Source organism: Poecilia reticulata, linkage group LG16, assembly GCF_000633615.1.
Source record: "Poecilia reticulata strain Guanapo linkage group LG16, Guppy_female_1.0+MT, whole genome shotgun sequence".
In the NCBI taxonomy this organism is placed as follows: Eukaryota; Metazoa; Chordata; class Actinopteri; order Cyprinodontiformes; family Poeciliidae; genus Poecilia; species Poecilia reticulata.
The window spans coordinates 14,934,049-14,950,783 of NC_024346.1; the positions used below are offsets into that span (position 1 = coordinate 14,934,049).

Genomic DNA, 16,735 nt, shown 5'->3' on the forward strand with positions numbered 1-16,735 from the left:
TCAGGTTCCTAAAGCAGTATTAAATAACCACTTTTGTAATCTATTTATTTTCTTCCACTAACATACTAACACTTAAGGTTTTTTTTTTTTTTTTTGTAACCAAGACAGTTGCCTAACGCCAATGTTAGTTGTGTTAATTATTTTCAGCTAAGTTATATAACCTAATGCTTTCTTTTCTGCATTGTGTTTTAATATAAAATATTGAATGCATGTATGCTGGCATGAGCCACTGCCTGCAGCAGCTGCTGAGGAAAGTGAGCGGAGGGAAGAAGGTGTGGGAAGAGGATGTAGCCGCACAGGGACCGGCAGATATGAAAATATAAGAATGCAGGCGAGACATGCTGCTTTTTGCATGATTTTTTTTTATTATTATTATTATTTTCTGTTAATACGTGAACTTGATATATTAGCACAGATGTGCATGGACTCTGACAAGAGAATCTGCAAAACCTTAAATAATACATGAAGTAAGTTCTTTCTAACTTCAAAGAATGCCGATTTTTCAAACTCTCTTGGCCATGCTGTAGCCCATCTGAGAAAGGAAAAGCTTTACTGTACACGTCATACCAAACGCTGGCCTATTTTTTAACTTTAACAAAGCACCTTCTCTCCAAATAAAGGCCAAGTGTACAGAAAAGTCAATCAATGTTTGGTTGGCAAGAAAACCTCTTATCTGAGCTGTTTCAGAAATGGAAAAGTGCCTGAAGGGTTGGCTCGCTGGAGATCGCTGAAGAAAAAAGGAAAAAAGTAACACTTGAATTGTTTCATAAGCCCCTGGTTCTCCCCAAGTCGGGAACTGAACCAGACTTTAAAGTTAACAAGAAGCTGCTGTCAGGATGTAGAATCTCTCAACTGAAGGATTTTTAATGTTTTGTATTGATTATTTTTTATTATTAACAAATAAAAATGTTGACAAAAACCTCTGAACGCGAGCCTGCTTTGTTACATTGCTAGCTGTCAGTGACATCGTTAGAGACGTTTTGAAACAAGCAGGAAGAACAGAAAACAGCTACAACATGGGACACATTTTTTTTTTACAAGTGTCCTTCTTAGACAAACTTTCACAAACTTGGAACTCCCCCCATTGGAAGGTGCAAGGATGGAGGCATTTCATCTTCTCTTGGTCAGTTTGGTGGGATTGTACCTAAAAAAACAAAAAAAAAACAAGCATAAAAGAGGGCATCTCAAACATCTGTCCACGTCAGAATGGGCTTTTAACATTCCTCATGTATCACTGCTCAATGAGCTCAGAGGCATTCTGAAACAATAAAAAACAGCCCAAATGAAGCATCATAAAACACGGATGATGTTTGAACAGCTCAGAGCAAACAAGCTTCCTATAAAGCAGCCTCTGGAAACCTGTTTGGAGTCCCTCTCTGAAGAAAAAAAAAGGGGGCCGGACTATTTTCTTAGCAGCAGAGTCTGCTTCCAGGTTATGTATGACTGGCCGAGCATGACTCCGTGATCAAACACCTCGGCACCGACACGCAGGCAAAAACATCAATCTCAGACCGTCTCTATTCTGCTTAGTCAAAGAAAACAAGGCAGGTTACATCACCGCTGTCGCCCTGGCAACCACAGTGACGAGAGCATTGCTGGTTTCTGATTGGTTCGAGCTGAAGCTGCACTGGTCAAACAACCCTCTAATTATCAGTTAAATGTTTGAAAAACATGATCATGATGACGGAGAGAAAAACCTATTTTTAAGAGCATTAATGTTTGAATTAGTTAATTGTACCAATACAGAAACTCCCCCGTCCCTTCTTGTCAACCGGGGTAAACATGCAAAAGGTCTGAAAACATATTTTAGAGATTTTATTGCAGCAGCAAAACATCTCGAATTTGTAAAAGAAAATCCAACCTTTAATTTGAGTGCAAATATTCAGCGCTTTGTCTTTGCTAAGAACATTTAACACGGTTGGAGAACGCAGAAACTTCGATCAGTTCTTGCTCCTGTCTTCATCCCACAGGTTTTCTATTGGATTAATGTTTGATGAATGACATCATCATGGAGGAAGGCCAATTGTGTCACTAGTGAACAATTTCTGTGCTGACACAGCAACGTGTTTTGGATTTATTTTCGATTTTCTGATAAAAGCCGCTACATTTGAAATGAAAAATTTCTAGTACTTCAAGAAGTGTATTGCTCTTTGCAGTGAAACAAGGCTTCAAAGGGCTGCTGCTTATAAATCTTACACTATTATGCTTAGAAACAATGAGAGGATGAAGCTACATCTCATCACCTTCTTACAAGAACCAAGGTCCAGTTTCTCACCTGAACAGATCATCTCCCATCATTTCTTCCCTCTTGTTCTGACGCTCCCCCTGGAAGGACATAGTTTCAAATCAAAGGCCCTCCGTCACGGAAAAGACAGAAATATAATAATATAAAATAATAACCCAATAGGAGGCATTTCAGTACCTCAGCTGCGCCTTTCAGCCATTCATCCAGATCTGAGTTTGTGCCCCTGTTGTGAACCAGCAGATCGGATCCTCCGATGATGTGCGGGAAGCCCTCCGCGCCAGGAAGGTGTTTCTGTCACACGACACGAAGTGGTACTCAGATTAAACACACACTTAAAAATGACAGAAAAACATACATGAAAGAGCTAAAATATACTTTTCAATACTTTTGAGCTTTGCTGTGTTAGTAGTCTGAATAAATATAATCTGATTTTCTTAGAAGTCTGCCAATCTGCTTTTATTTAGCAAAAATAAACTAATTGTTGAGACTGTGAAGATTCAGAGAAATCATTTACAAACTCAGCTTTGATCGTATGATTTAGATTGTTGTCTGACCTTGCGGAAACATTTGAAGTTCTTGGCGTGTCCGTTGTTCTGAGGCTGTTTGGGTTTGGGTTTTGAAGGAGCAGTAACCGTGAGAGACCGAAACTCCACCATCAGCAACTTTTTGGGAACATCTTCGTCGATCTTTGACTCCTGAAAATAGACAAAAAAAATATTATCTTAATATTATTTTTTTTCTTTCTTTTCTTTTTGTAGAACTTCATTTCATTTCAACTTACTTTCACTTCTTCCTTGATCTGCACAGGCTTGACAGAAGCTTTGGTCTCTTCTGCAGGCTGGGGAATATCTACTTGAAGTAGCTCTACATCCTGCAAGGACAGAGAAGGAAACACAAGTGGATATGCAGCTGCAAACTGAGTCACTTCAGAGGAAAACTGTCTTCACCTCAATAAAAGATGCATCATCATCTTCGAAAACCTTTTTCTCTTCAGTTGCAGTGGCAACAGGTGTTTTAGGGGGTCTACTAGAGTCGTGATTAGGTGAAATGTTGTTGTCTGTCTTATTGGAGACATCGTGCCGGTCAGATTGTTCCCCGAGGTTCTGTTGGGAACGTTCCTTATCCAGACCCAAGCCAGGCCTCTGACCTGCTCCTGCCGTTTGCTCTTGGTGGACGCGCTGCTTCTTAGCTGAAGACTCCAGAGTGTGTGAACTCTGCATCTGCTTGGCCAAACCGCGGCGCACCGCTACTTTCTCTTTCTGGCCGTGACCACTTGGGGATTCATCGTCCAGGTAGTCCATGTCCTCGGACATAATGGACTCCAGTTCCTCCAGCTTTATCACCTCCTCCTCCATCTCCTTCCTCTTTCTGCTCCGCGGTTCCTCCTCGAGATGTTCTGCCCGTCCAGAGAACAAATCGCTCGCGGATTCAAGAGGCGTCTCGGACACAGCAGAAGGTCCCTCGAGGGGAAGTGACGGCATTTTTTTAGAAACTCTAAGTGAGTTTGTATTCTTCGACGAGACGGATGACTCGGGAGCCGGCCGCTTCGGTGCCGACATGACATCTGAGGATTCTTCCTCTATAGGTCTTAACGACACAGACAAGAAACAGAAAAATGGGTTAGATATAAGCGTTTAATACTTTAACAACCTATATAAATAAACAAATTAAAATGCTTTTTGTAACTAAAGCTTGCAGCCAATTTTTGAGCACAATAATCACAAATTAGTGCCCAGTTCTTGAAGCTTGTCTGTGAGAATAAAAATTAAAATGTTGCTCTGGGAGCAAAACTCTCACTCTTGAGATGCCGAAAGAAAAAATATCTAAATATTTCCCTGTAAAGTTTTTAGGAAGAACAAAAGATATCTACGTTGATTGCTTTCTGAACTTGAACAGAAAACAACAGTGCATACAAAGAGGAAACGTAAAGCACCATTCTCTTTGGCACCTATTATGTCGACTAAATAAATCTGCACTCGTATCCATCTTTGCCGGCGCTAGCCAAAGGTATGTTTGCTCTAACTAAAATAGGCTGTTCTATATTTAGCATCTCTGTAAAAAAGGGAAAAAAATCAGCATGTTCTGCAGACGGTTACCGTTTCTTGTTGACAGGCTGAAAGAAGTTGGTCAAAGTCGACTGTTTCTGCGGGGAGGTTTGTGGAGACGTTTTCTGTTTCTGAGAGGATTGTGTGTGAAGGAAGGTCCTGCTGCTTCCATTGGTCTTAGGAGCAGCCGGCGGGGGTCTAGAGTTGGTGTTCCCAAAACCTGGAACTATAAAAACCCTGGTTTTAGGTAATGGTTGTTACAGGGAAAAAGCATCCTTTGTTTTCCCGCAGGGGGCAAATTCAGGTAAAGAAAGTGAGTAAACTAAATAAAGACTTTGACTTGTTCAATATAAATACAAAATATCAACATTTTCTATTGTAGTACTTCAAAATCTACAAACAAAAAAACCTAACCAGCCACAATTGATACATGAAATAGATTTACTTACTAGTTTTCTAGTAATATGGACTCACTAATGTGAACACAGAAGTTGGAGGATAAAAATGGAAAATAAAATGTAAGGAAAAAGGAGTTTCCCTTAATTAACTGATCAATAAAAAAATCTCCAATAAACATTTTTCCATTGATTATAGAGAAGGGCATAAATAATTTTTAAGAAAATATAAACAAAACATGGGCTGCACAGTGGCGCAGTTGGTAGAGCTGTTGCCTTGCAGCAAGAAGGTTCTGGGTTCGATTCCCGGCCCCGGTTTTTCTGCATGGAGTTTGCATGTTCTCCCTGTACATGCGTGGGTTTTCTCCGGGTACTCCGGTTTCCTCCCACAGTCCAAGAACATGACTGTCGGGTTAATTGGTTAATTGGCCTCTCCAAATTGTCCCTAGGTGTGAGTGTGTGTGTGCATGGTTGTGTGTCTTGTGTGTCTCTGTGTTGCCCTGTGACAGACTGGCGMCCTGTCCAGGGTGACCCCGCCTCTCGCCCGGAACATTAGCTGGAGATAGGCACCAGCACCCCTCCCAACCCCACTAAGGGACCAGGGTGTAAAGAAAATGGATGGATAAACAAAACATTCCTTTTAAAACAGTCACCAGTTTTACATCATTTTATCTTTTGTACAGTCCTTTTCTCATTTCAGAAACAAACATTTGGTTGAATTAAAGTTTTTAAAATCCAAATCTGCCAGGAGTCTGAATAGCTTTGACCATAACTACACAATCTCTGAAAAGGCGTAGCTGAGAATCCTACATGATGTCACCTTTTGGTTTGGGGTCAGGTTTCCTCCTCTGTGAGTCTGAGTTGTCGGCCGCGCTGAAAGACGAGCTCATCGTGTCCTTCACTATCAACTCGCTGGTTGATTTCTGAACGGTTGCTATTGATCTGGGTAACTGAGCTGCTTTCTGCTTCTGCTCAGGAGTTTCCCCGACGACTGCAAGTCCAGTCATATGACAAGCCTCCATCCTGACAAACAAATAACAATGAACAGTCCAGAAAATGCATCTTGAACTGTGGCACTGCACATAACTTCACATTGTGCAGTGCAAATAAATGCACTGATGCACATAGAAGACAGGCTGTAATATTCCTGGGGCAATGCATTCAAGCTTTACTTGCTGATAATCTATGGATAAAGATCCTAATGATAGAGATGCTAATGTTTACAGAAAGTGTTGGGGAAATGGTAATGAAAAACAAAGTGTGTGAAAATGTGGGACATTTGTAATCAGTGTCATTATCCGCCAGCTGTAACGTCATGTTCTCCCAGCATTGTCCGGCTCCAGCTCGTACCTTTGTGACGTCTCCGTGTTGACAGCGTAAGCGGTGATGTTCTGAGATGCTGCGGGTAGCACAGTTTCATCCACTGTCACGCTCTGTGACAGCGACGCACTGGGAATTCTGGGTTTTACTTTTTGTACAGGATCTAAAACACAAACAAATTGATCGCAGATAACATTACATGTAGGAAAAACGAGGAAGAAATGTTCATTTTTTCCTTCATAATAACCCACCTGAGTCTATGATCAGGCAGGACGGATTGCAGTACTTGTCACAAGACGCGTAGATGGCAGCCAGACCAATCTCCGACTCTGTGATGACTCGAAGACCTTTCCTGCGTTCGTGGTCGAGGGAAAAACATTTCTAAGTATTTAGCTGTTAAAACGAACTTTACGCATCTTTCTTCAAGAACGAGTTGAAACCTGTGGGTGATGTTCTTCACAGCATTTGCCCACTCTGTGGCTGAAGGAGGGAGCAGAGTTTGGGAGCTGCCAGTGGTAACCTCAACCACGCAGCTGTGAGGAGACTCCAGCAGGTCGCGGGGGAGGGAGCCCTCCTCCAGCAGCCGACTGCTGCCTCCGCCAAAATTCACCGCAGCGCCGAGCCGCTTCAGCTGCACGCGGCGCAGGAGAGTCAATATGAGTGATCATTAAAGCACCAGAAACATGCTGCAGACAGGAGCTTTGCTTTTTAAGAGAGTAACTTTTCATATTTACATCTCTAGAGCTTCTGAACTGAAGCTGGACAGATACAGTCAAATGTGAAACAGTTTATAATTTAATTTAGTAAGTATAAAATACCACCAGTGAACACTTTCTAAATGCTGGGATCTACCACAAAAGTTAAAAAACAGGTTGGTTTTTTTTCCTGTTCTGAAACTAGTTCACCTTCCTGGGAAAGATGCTTTTAACAGGACAGACAGGAATCATCCAATGCAGCTCACAGGCGCCCTCTGCTGAAGAATTAAATATTACTGTTCTCCACTACAGAATCTAAGCCTTTTAAATCTCTCAAAATTAGCTGCTAATTTTCACATTTTTCCCAAACAATAAACAACTAAGTCGTAGTCATTTTCACAAATCCATAAACCTGGTCTGCACGTCGACATCCACACCTCCATCAAACCGTCAGGACAAACAGAGGAATGTTCTAGTGACACTTATTATGTGCAACAAATTCAGAACTCACCAGAGTTTTTAAAGAAAGGAAAAACATATATTGCATAAAGTAGACCATTCTCCTCATTTCTGCTTCACAGTTTCAAGCTGCTATAATATAAAGAACAAGGGTGATGAGTGAGGTCCCCAAACAATCCAATGGTTAGAAATTTAAGGCATTCATTTGAATAATTTAGAGAACAAAACTCATTAGCCACCTCTATTCTTTTGTACTTCGCTTCTGCTGAGCCAGTCTTCTAAAACTACTACTTTTTAAAGTAGTTCTGACAAATCTACAACAAACTGCAAAAATAAAAAGCTGAATGACTTAAAATGTTCCTTAAGCACCAAGGCAGAGGTTTGTGGAGATTTTAGGCACTGATGATCAACAGGAAGATGATGAATCTCTTAGATCTTGTTACTCTGCAGGATCTTTTTGTTAAAGACATGACTTTTAAACATAATCTTTTCTACTTAACATTCAGAAAAGGTGTTAAAGTAGTTAAGAAGCAAACATTTAACTAATATACATCAAATCACACATCTTCTTAAAGTTTTCTGAGAATTAGCTATGCTCTGCAAAAGTGCATTGCTTCTAACAACAGCAATGAAACACCTCATCATGTTTCTCCCAGCAGTAAACGCAGATTATTTTGGTCGAGCATCGTGAAATACGTCTTTAACAAAAGAAGAAAACACAAACCTGTTTGGATGTGAGGAAAACGAAGGTCTTTCCAGTAAAAAGCCGTTTCCGAGCCGGTGTGGTTGCAAGCTTAACATCCTCTTTACTCAAACTGGGCTCATCGATTTCAGGGACAAAACTTGAAAACCACAAACAGACAATATAATGCATCCAGGAGGTCACATTCAGCAAAAGGCTCAGTAAAAAGGGGGATTTGCTGATACCTCTCTGGTTTGGGAGGAGCTGATTTCTGCTGCACAGCTCTGCTGAGATCTGAGAAATACTCGGGCTTCACAATGGGACGACCACACAGCAGAGCAGAGATCGTCTGGGTAAGTAAGGTGGGCAAAGCATTAGCACACCAGCTGGACCAAACATGCCAACCAGGGCGAGACAGACACTGGATCCGACCTTTATGGTGACTTTGACAGTTGGCATGGCCAGATGGGTGCAGTCCGGAGTCCAGCTGCTCACCAGCTTCCCACCCAGAGCTGAAAGGGCCTGAGAGAGCGACGTCTTCCCAGCGACGTCCAAACATGACGAGCACACCACCGGTTTCTCCAGGAACACCACACTGAACTTACTGTGAAAAACACCAAAGGCGACGTTGTCCCCTGACGACAGCTCAACAGGCGCCGTCAGCTGCTGGCCGTTGACAAAGGTGCCGTATTTGGACGTGTCTTTCAGTGTCAGGGTCTAAAAGGCAAAAAAACAAACAAACAACAACAAACAAACAAAAAGAGAAAGTAGTGAGTGCAACCCCGTTTTCTAGTCAATTTCAGCACACGTGAATGCAAACCCACAATCTTAACAGTGAGATAAAAGTGTGAACGACTGTTAAGGGTAATAGGAAATCTAATGGAAAAATAACAATGAGGAAGACAGAGGAAGAGCTAATATTTAGAAATAATGTTGATCAGGACGCTACTATTTTTTGATCAGCTTGAAAAGTGAATGTTTGGCAAAAACGTTCCATCTCAATAAATTAGAAAATTATTCAAATATTAGTTTGTATCAATAATTTAACAAACAGAGATATATAATGTAGTTCATATTGATGATCGTGGCTCACAGCTAATGGAAACCTGAAATGTTGCTTCTCAGAAAATCTGGATATTACATAAATGATTTTGAATCTATAAAGGTTTTGCTGTGGCCTAATTATGCAGTTGACTGCTGACATGGCAGCTGTTCAGCAGACAATCACCGACACCCTACCCAGCAAGGTAAACCATGAAAAGCTATGCACAGAACAATGTATTTGGAAAGTTAAGCAAAAGGAAAAAATGTGATAATCACACAGTCTGGAGAGAACTAACATGAAAAACCCATTTCATTAAGAGCTTGGTGGAGATTCATAAGGACTGCAAGAGTCCCCATATTACGACGTATAGAGACCGACTCCAATTTATGCATTATTTCTTTTAAGCCACTTCTGAACTAGATAAAATGTCAGAAAATCTTTGCTACAACCACAACAAACCATAATAACTAAAATAACATAGAAATAAACACTTACAAATGTGTAAGTAATTATCTATGGAATATGTGCCTTTCAAATTTAAAAGAAATTATTGAAATAAATTAATTTATGAATTGATAGTCTAATTGTGATGCAACTGCTAAATATTGAAACAGTTTGTGTTGCACTTTTAATAGACAACAGCTCCCCCTGCTGTGCAAAAGTATAACAACAGGACAACGTTTCCAAAATGGATTTCACCACTCAATATCTCCATGTAATAATGCAAACATGTGCAAACAGAGAAAAAAAAAGTAAATATTGATTTATGATCCTTAATCTCATATTCATTCCTGTTTGAATCAGGATGCAGGACAAAAATCAACCCAGGAGGAAAACTAAGAGGCTCTAGCTGCTGTTTGCATTGCTCCTCTTCATCGTTTCTAGAGAATAGTTTGAATGAATGTCTGGCTCGCTGCCATAATATTAGAGTCGAGACAGCTATCTTCCAGCTGAGCCTGCAGCAACGGTTACAGCTAATTTATATTCAATTGGATGCTAAAGCACAAAAACCCACAATGTTTACGTGGGAAACTTTCAGGTTATGACAGGTTCAGCCTTAACGTTAAGGAATGAGACAAAGTTTGCATGAAACGCCCTGAACGTCTGGCCGCACTAACAAGAAATGAATTTTCTCTCACTTCTTCAGTATTTAAGAACATGTGAATATTAATTACCCCTGTAAGTCACTAAAAATCCAGTCTATTGACTCCAAAACAAAAAATGCTATTCTCTGCTTGCACCGTTTTACACCGGCAGCAAGTTTAGATCTGCAACGAGCTAATTAAATTAATTATGCACATCTTAAGCAATTGCTTAGAAGCCATTAAGATTATTTTATTCATGGAGTTCTTTATTTCTCTCACCAGATCGATCACAGTGAGCTGAGCATGAGACCTGCTGATGGACTGGTCACTGGCAAGAAGGATGTCACAGTTTTTCCGACCAACAACGTATTCTTTACCAGGGAGGAGATAGAACGTCTCACCTGCGAAGAAACAAACAGCAGATTGAAACCTAATGAAAATAAGCCAAACATAACCCTACAAATATGTTCCGGTGATTCAACTGGTCAGTCTGCAAAACAATTAAATGTTCTATTTGAAGAAGACTTAAAGTTCAGGCGTGTTCAGCGTCAGTGAGGTGAAAGAAGCCATTTAGAAGGAAATTGTGTTTGCAGAGAGAGTGCAAAACCTGAAGTAACACGAAGGCTGACGAGAGAACATTAAAGCTGCTCTGCTTTGTGCTTTACGGTTTCAGAACCTGCTGGATCAAAGTCACTGAACTGTGTCGTTTGAACATGTAGAGAGGGGCGAGAGAGGATTATCAAACTTTACTGGGATAGGGACGGTGTCAGCTGATCAGTAAACCTTTTTACCTCGTCGTTGTACAGTACAGCAGCTAATATCTGTGCCAAAGTTGAACCTGTTTGCATTCCCACGTTATAACACTGTTAAAGGAAATGTGGTTAATACTAACTTTCACGTTGTACTTTGTCCTTTGCTCAAGGTTTGTTTTGGATTGACTACAGATAATGCGGTCACGTGACAGCCTTCTGTAGCTCCCTTTTTACAGATCCATTTTTATCTTGCTATTTTTATGACAAGTTAAAAATACTTGTTCTTAACCGGAAACATAAAAAAAGACACACCTTTTTCCTCACTATCTGAAGTTAAATAAGACAAACTTCTCTCGCTTTAAGTCAGTTAGAATGACCAAAATTATTTCCATTTATCAAATACCATGAGAGATATTATGTTATCATGTACTGTCTGTGTAGGTTGTTGTGTCCTTGGCAAAGACACTTAACCTGCTTTGCAAGCTGCAAGTAACATGTGTCTTTTTTTTACTCCTGTCTATATAAACTTCTGGATTTCACTGTGCATTTTTTACATTACTAAATTATTGGGTATTAAATAATACCCATGCTGCCATCAAAGCATGATTACTCTACTTCCAAACTGGAGCGAAGCCGAATAACACCTTTTTGTCTTAAAGGTTTCTGGGGTAAAGTCTTCAATTGGTAGCCATGACAAGAGTTAATGATGACAATCTATAAATGCTAAGATATAAGAGAATCTAAAAAAAAAAAATCCGCCCCAGAATGAAATACACTTTATAATTTGTTATGATATCAAAATAGATAAATCGATTTTACAATTTAACATCAGTAATTTCATAAATACAGGCTCAGTCCACAGCTCAACACTGGAGGCAGACAACCAAGCAAAAAATGACCCCTAATATACTGTTGCAGAAGAAAATCAAAAGAATAGACTGTGCAATATTTAGAGAAATACATTATGTCAAAACACTAAATGTTAAACTGTACAGTGGTTCATTCATATGTCAAATGCCAACGTGTGTGACAGCATAATTAGAGAACAAGCAAGAAAGCACAATGTATTTTGAAGAGCTGCCAAGAGAGACTTTTATCTCTCCGTCTCCAAAAAAAGAAAGATTTTAAAAATGGTAGCACGGTTCAATTTTGCCTATCTGCAATAAACCAGAAGATTTCTGAAAGAAAACAACTTTAGACAGAATAAACTGAAGTGGAGAGATTTTATTTTAATGTAAAAGACTAGATTATGAGAAAAAGAAAAACTGCATCTCAGGGCAAAGATCTGATAGGAACTCCGAATTAAGGCGGTGGAGTAATAATGATGTGGGCTTATTTTTTAACCACAAGACATCTTGACCTCTCCTCTGTCTGCAGGCTTTCTTCTGCCAATGTGAGGCCTTCTGTGTGTCAGATGACGACTACATGCTGCTGTTGGTTTTTCCACACAAAAATCTGTTGTTTCAGTTTCATCTGTTTAGTAAATAATAAAAACGTAAAAGCTTAACTTTAAACACTTATCTCAACTTTATAATGAGCTACATGAGATGCGAGTCATCTCGATCCAAAAGTTATTCGTAAACACACCCCATGTGTTTAAGACCGTTCCACTGCTCTGCACACTTCAGTATTTTGCAGTAAATGCCCCACCTTAAAGGGTTTTAACCAAACTTGAACCCGTTAGCACGCAGCTAGTTTTGAATAAAGTCGTTCAGGGATGAAGAAAGTTACCTCCGGGCTGCTTAGGAGTCAGAATCCACATGTTTAAGCCTTTTCGTCCCTGTTCATTAATTGCAACAAGCAAAAGAGGAGCAACAGAGGGACATTTTTAAGATAAACAAATCCTCTTCACGATGAATACACTCCCCGCCACTGCTGACGTCATAACTAAGCGCTGCTTTTTTCAAAATAAAAGTCCAAATTGAAACTCGGAAAGATAACTGAAAGGAAAAGTCGAGTGTTTGTGTTCTCGTTTGAGCTGTTTAAATGCATTAAATGAAACGTGTATGATTTGTTAAGTTAAATGCGTGTATTTTAGAAAATAAGAATAATAATTAAAAAAAACGTTTTGTAGTTATTTTTATTCAGTCAAATGTGTAACAGGGCATACAATACTAAAACAAAAGGAATAAAAGTGTATTTCTAGAATATTATCTAAAATGTTTGTGCATGCATCAGTCATTATTTAGGTCAATCCCTAAATTACTAATCCTAACAATTCATTATAATAACTTAATTCATCGTCAAAGTAATAATTTATGTGAATATGTAGTGTATAAAACAAATGAAAGTAAAAATAAAATAAAAATATAGTAAAACCATTCATTTTTACTGAGCCGTATGCGTAAGACGTATGCATAGGCCATTAATGTAAGTACAGAAGGAATGACAATTATTTTATTAAATAACAATAAAAGCGATACAAAAACTTGCAAGCTATTCTGATGAAAGAATAGATAAAATATCAATGGATTATGTTAACAGCTTAGAAGCCAATTAATATTTATTTTGTTGACTTTTTTTTTCTTTAATGTGATGGAGACTTGCTAAAAATAAAAAAATAACAAAATGTGGTTTAAATAAATTAATAAATAATCTGTAGGGTACAAACAAAAACAAACTTTTTTTTCTTTCATTGCTGTTTGGTCAGGCCTATTTTCCAAAGCGACATATGTGTCTTTTCTGTATCTGGTCTTAAAGTAGCATAATCAACACTACAACAAAGTAAATAACAAAATAATGCAACTCTCAGTTTAAGTCAGAGGGATAAATAATGGCAAGAACTACAAGAACTATAACACATATACCATACCATACCAACGTTATTTATAAAGCACTTTAAAACAAGCACAGCTGATACAAAGTGCTGTACATTAAAACACAACATAACAATAAAAATAAATAAAAATAAATAAAAACTCTTACAGTTTAAAAACAAACAAACATACAATTTAAAGCTAGATCCCGCTGGAGTTGAAAGCCAATAGATGGGTTTTAAGACGAGCTTTAAAAGTGGACAGTGAAGGTCAATGCTTATACATATGTATAAGCATTGAATTTATTAATAGCTCATATTTTAAATACTACTTTAAACAAAGTAATAAACTCTTTCATAGTCAACAGATGCACAAAATAAAAATTGGTCACAATGTTAAAAAGGAGAATCATAATTGTGTTTTATTTTCTTTGTTATCAACAAGCTTCACATTTTTTTTTTCTTTTACCAGAATGACTTAATTTAAAATAAAGGATCATTGTCAGATTTCCATGGCTGCCCGGCTGTTCTGAGACGTCCTTGTCCCCAGAGACAAGGTAATTTGTGATTGACTCTCATCACAGCAACGCTGGTGCAAGAATCCGGTTTACGAATGACTTCGCACCATTCTGGGTAGTCAACGGGCTTGGTCGCACTGTAGGGAGGAAGAAAAGTAAATTAGAGCAAGACATCAAGAGAAAATGTCCATAAAAGGTTTATTTGAACTGCATATGAAAACAAACTCACAGGTCACAACATCCCACTCCAAAAGGCTCCAAGCAGACACACTGGTAGCAGTCACTGGTTATCCAGCTCTCCCCAATGCCGTACACCTGACCCGTGTATTCACAGCTTGCTGATGAGGATAAGAGAGAGAACCGTTTACTTAAACAGAACAGTAAAAAATAATGTGCTAAGAATTTTACTTGAATGAATGACAAATAAACTCAGTCAGTAATCATTTTCAGATTTGAAAGTAAAGCTTCTCAAAACATTTTTAGTTTAGAGCGTATCATTAAACAATATGAATACAACATATAATACAGTATAAAAAAGTATGCTTTCTAATGGATGCATTTATTAGCAAAAATGTTACTAAAATCTACCTTTAGTGTTGAAGAAGCATTCGCCACTGTTATACACCGAGAAGCAGGGCAGACTGACTCCCAGGAGCAACAGTGAAGATAAAAGTACTTCCCTTGCGTTGGCCATTTCTGGGGAAAAGCTTTGCAAAGGTTAATGAGAAGAATTTAAAAAAAAAACACTGAAAGCACAAAAATCCAATCACAGGTACAAACCTGGGTCAATTTTTCAGCACTTGTGATTAAATCTTTCCTCAGACCTTACAGTGTTGTGAGTCAGTTCTTCTCTTCCGCTTGCTCTTTGTTGCAGTCACCGTCGCGATGCCTTCATGTTCCCTTCCCTAATTCTATTATTTTCTTCCTAAGCCTCCACACCTCCTCCTTGGTGCCCCAGATGAACCGATGCACTTTCTCCCTTTTGGTCTCAGATATTTATACTGCACCGCTACAGACTCATCAACCCCCACTCATGTATTACCTTCTTCTATCTGCACACAAACACAGATGCATGAACACACAAGCATTATGTTCGTCATTGCTTCTCCCCTCCTGAGCATACAGTGTGCAGGCTTTCAGATAACGTTTGTATCAATGCATCCCATTTGACCCCATCTGTTGCAGCGCTGTTCACGTCGTCCGTAAGACAGTCAGCCTATAGCTGATTGTTCAAGCTAAGAAGCTGCATTTATGTGTGCAGGAAGGTAAACAACAACCTTTGACCTCCCGCTCAAAGTAACATTTTAAAAAAAGGCAAGTGTGTCTCTGATTGTTCAAATGCATCTTTGTAAAAGTTTGGATATAATTTTTTTTGCCTACTTAATGAGAGATTTTATTCAGTTGGTTTGGTTAATAAATCCTTAATTAGCAAATGTGAGCCTCAACCTTCTTCATCTGACGACGTAGCTCTATAAATAGTCCTGTGCGTCAGTGTGAGGTTTGTTTTGAGAAAAAGGAACACAGTGACCTATGAGGGTTTCTTTGTTTAGTTTAAGGTTATTTTTGGCTTTCTACCATTGGTAAAAAAAAAAAATGGTGATGGTTGTGGGATGGTCAGGATAGTTTCTGCAGCAGGATGACTCACTGTAATTGATGGAGCCTTGATTTCTGCTCTTTGTTTGAAAATGAGGAATATTTGACCTTCAGTTTGTGACCAAAAACTCAGGTCACTTATGCAGTGATGCAGCAGAACAATGATCCAAAGAACACCATCGTATCCATGCATAAGCATCCACAAAACAAAACGAGCGTCTTGGAGTGACCAAGGAAAAGTCTGAATTTAAATCTTATTTCTGCGACATGAACTTAAACAGTCTGTTTTTGCTTGAAAACTCTCCAGTGGCTCATTGGTCACAACTCAGTTTGAGTCTTTCTCTTGGGATTTGGACTCTTTTTCTGAATGAATGCAATAATTTTTTTTGGATAACACAAAAAAATCTAATTGTTCATCTACAGCTTTGGAAAAAAAATAAAGAGACCACTTAAAATGATCACTTTCTCTGACTTTACTTCTTATAGGTATATGTTTGAGTAAAATGAACATTGTTCTTTTACTCGATGAACTACTTAAAACATGGCTCTGAAATTCCAAGTACAAAATTTATATTTATTTGCAGAAAATGAAAAATGGTCAAAATAACAAAAAAGGTGCAATTTCAGACCTCAAATAATGCTAGGAAAATAAGTTCATATTCATTTAGAAACAACAATAATAAAGTTTTAACTCAGGAAGAGTTCAGAGATCAATATCTGATGGAATAACCATGAGGTTTAAATTAGAAAAAAATCATTTTTAGAGGAGCACCTTTTATTTTGTACTTTTCTAGTTTTTTTCAGTCTACTGTGGGTATTGTGCCAAAAACTAACAAACAAACAAACACAAAGCAAAAAAAACCTGCTGGCCGTTGATTGGACATGTGTACCACCAACTCATCTCTTTTTTTAATAGGAGACTTCGTCTATCATTACTAGTACCCAGTTTGAGTTTTCCATCTCAAATTGCAAATTGTTATTGTAAGGAGCTGGAAACTTGTCCATTGTGTATGTGCCCCTCAAAACTTTACCAGGATGGATGAATGGATGAATGGATGGATGGATGGATGGATGGATGGATGGATGGATGGATGGATGGATGGATGGATGGATGGATGGATGGATGGATGGATGGATGAATGGATG

General features: G+C 38.7%; 2 protein-coding genes across 3 annotated transcripts; both read right to left on the reverse strand.

The window, feature by feature from the left end:
• Positions 1–78: 78 nt before the first annotated feature.
• nbn (nibrin) lies at positions 79–12,603 on the reverse strand. The gene is made up of 16 exons (XM_008431671.2): positions 12,455–12,603; positions 10,251–10,372; positions 8,274–8,558; positions 8,087–8,190; positions 7,884–8,001; positions 6,446–6,636; positions 6,257–6,357; positions 6,036–6,168; positions 5,506–5,708; positions 4,342–4,516; positions 3,193–3,832; positions 3,027–3,116; positions 2,800–2,940; positions 2,423–2,536; positions 2,276–2,325; positions 79–1,144 (listed from the first exon to the last, which is right to left on the reverse strand). The coding sequence occupies exons 1-16, from the start codon at positions 12,483–12,485 to the stop codon at positions 1,111–1,113; spliced, it is 2,532 nt and encodes an 843-aa protein (XP_008429893.1). The 5' UTR covers positions 12,486–12,603; the 3' UTR covers positions 79–1,110.
• A 1,079-nt stretch (positions 12,604–13,682) lies between these two features.
• LOC103478138 (prostate-associated microseminoprotein-like) lies at positions 13,683–16,027 on the reverse strand. 2 transcript variants are annotated; one of them, XM_008431672.1, is made up of 4 exons: positions 14,777–16,027; positions 14,585–14,692; positions 14,226–14,334; positions 13,683–14,133 (listed from the first exon to the last, which is right to left on the reverse strand). In XM_008431672.1, exons 2-4 carry the CDS (start codon positions 14,688–14,690, stop codon positions 13,962–13,964), a joined length of 387 nt encoding a protein of 128 aa, XP_008429894.1. In that variant the 5' UTR covers positions 14,691–14,692; positions 14,777–16,027; the 3' UTR covers positions 13,683–13,961. The 2 variants fall into 2 exon arrangements, with proteins under 2 accessions (XP_008429894.1, XP_008429895.1); XM_008431673.1 differs by having other exon boundaries at positions 14,585–16,027.
• Positions 16,028–16,735: the final 708 nt, after the last annotated feature.

What these genes read in the sequence shown, in the direction of transcription:
- nbn (XM_008431671.2), bottom strand. Translation starts at nt 12,485, where the DNA reads ATGTGGATTCTGACTCCTAAGCAGCCCGGAG. An exon ending in ACTTCAAATGTTTCCGCAAG is followed by an intron (nt 2,537 to 2,799) that starts GTCAGACAACAA and finishes GTCGTGTGACAG; the next exon opens with AAACACCTTCCTGGCGCGGA. An exon ending in ATGGGAGATGATCTGTTCAG is followed by an intron (nt 1,145 to 2,275) that starts GTGAGAAACTGG and finishes TTGTTTTTTTAG; the next exon opens with GTACAATCCCACCAAACTGA.
- LOC103478138 (XM_008431672.1), bottom strand. Translation starts at nt 14,690, where the DNA reads ATGGCCAACGCAAGGGAAGTACTTTTATCTTCACTGTTGCTCCTGGGA. An exon ending in ATGCTTCTTCAACACTAAAG is followed by an intron (nt 14,335 to 14,584) that starts GTAGATTTTAGT and finishes TATCCTCATCAG; the next exon opens with CAAGCTGTGAATACACGGGT. An exon ending in GGAGTGGGATGTTGTGACCT is followed by an intron (nt 14,134 to 14,225) that starts GTGAGTTTGTTT and finishes TCCTCCCTACAG; the next exon opens with TGCGACCAAGCCCGTTGACT.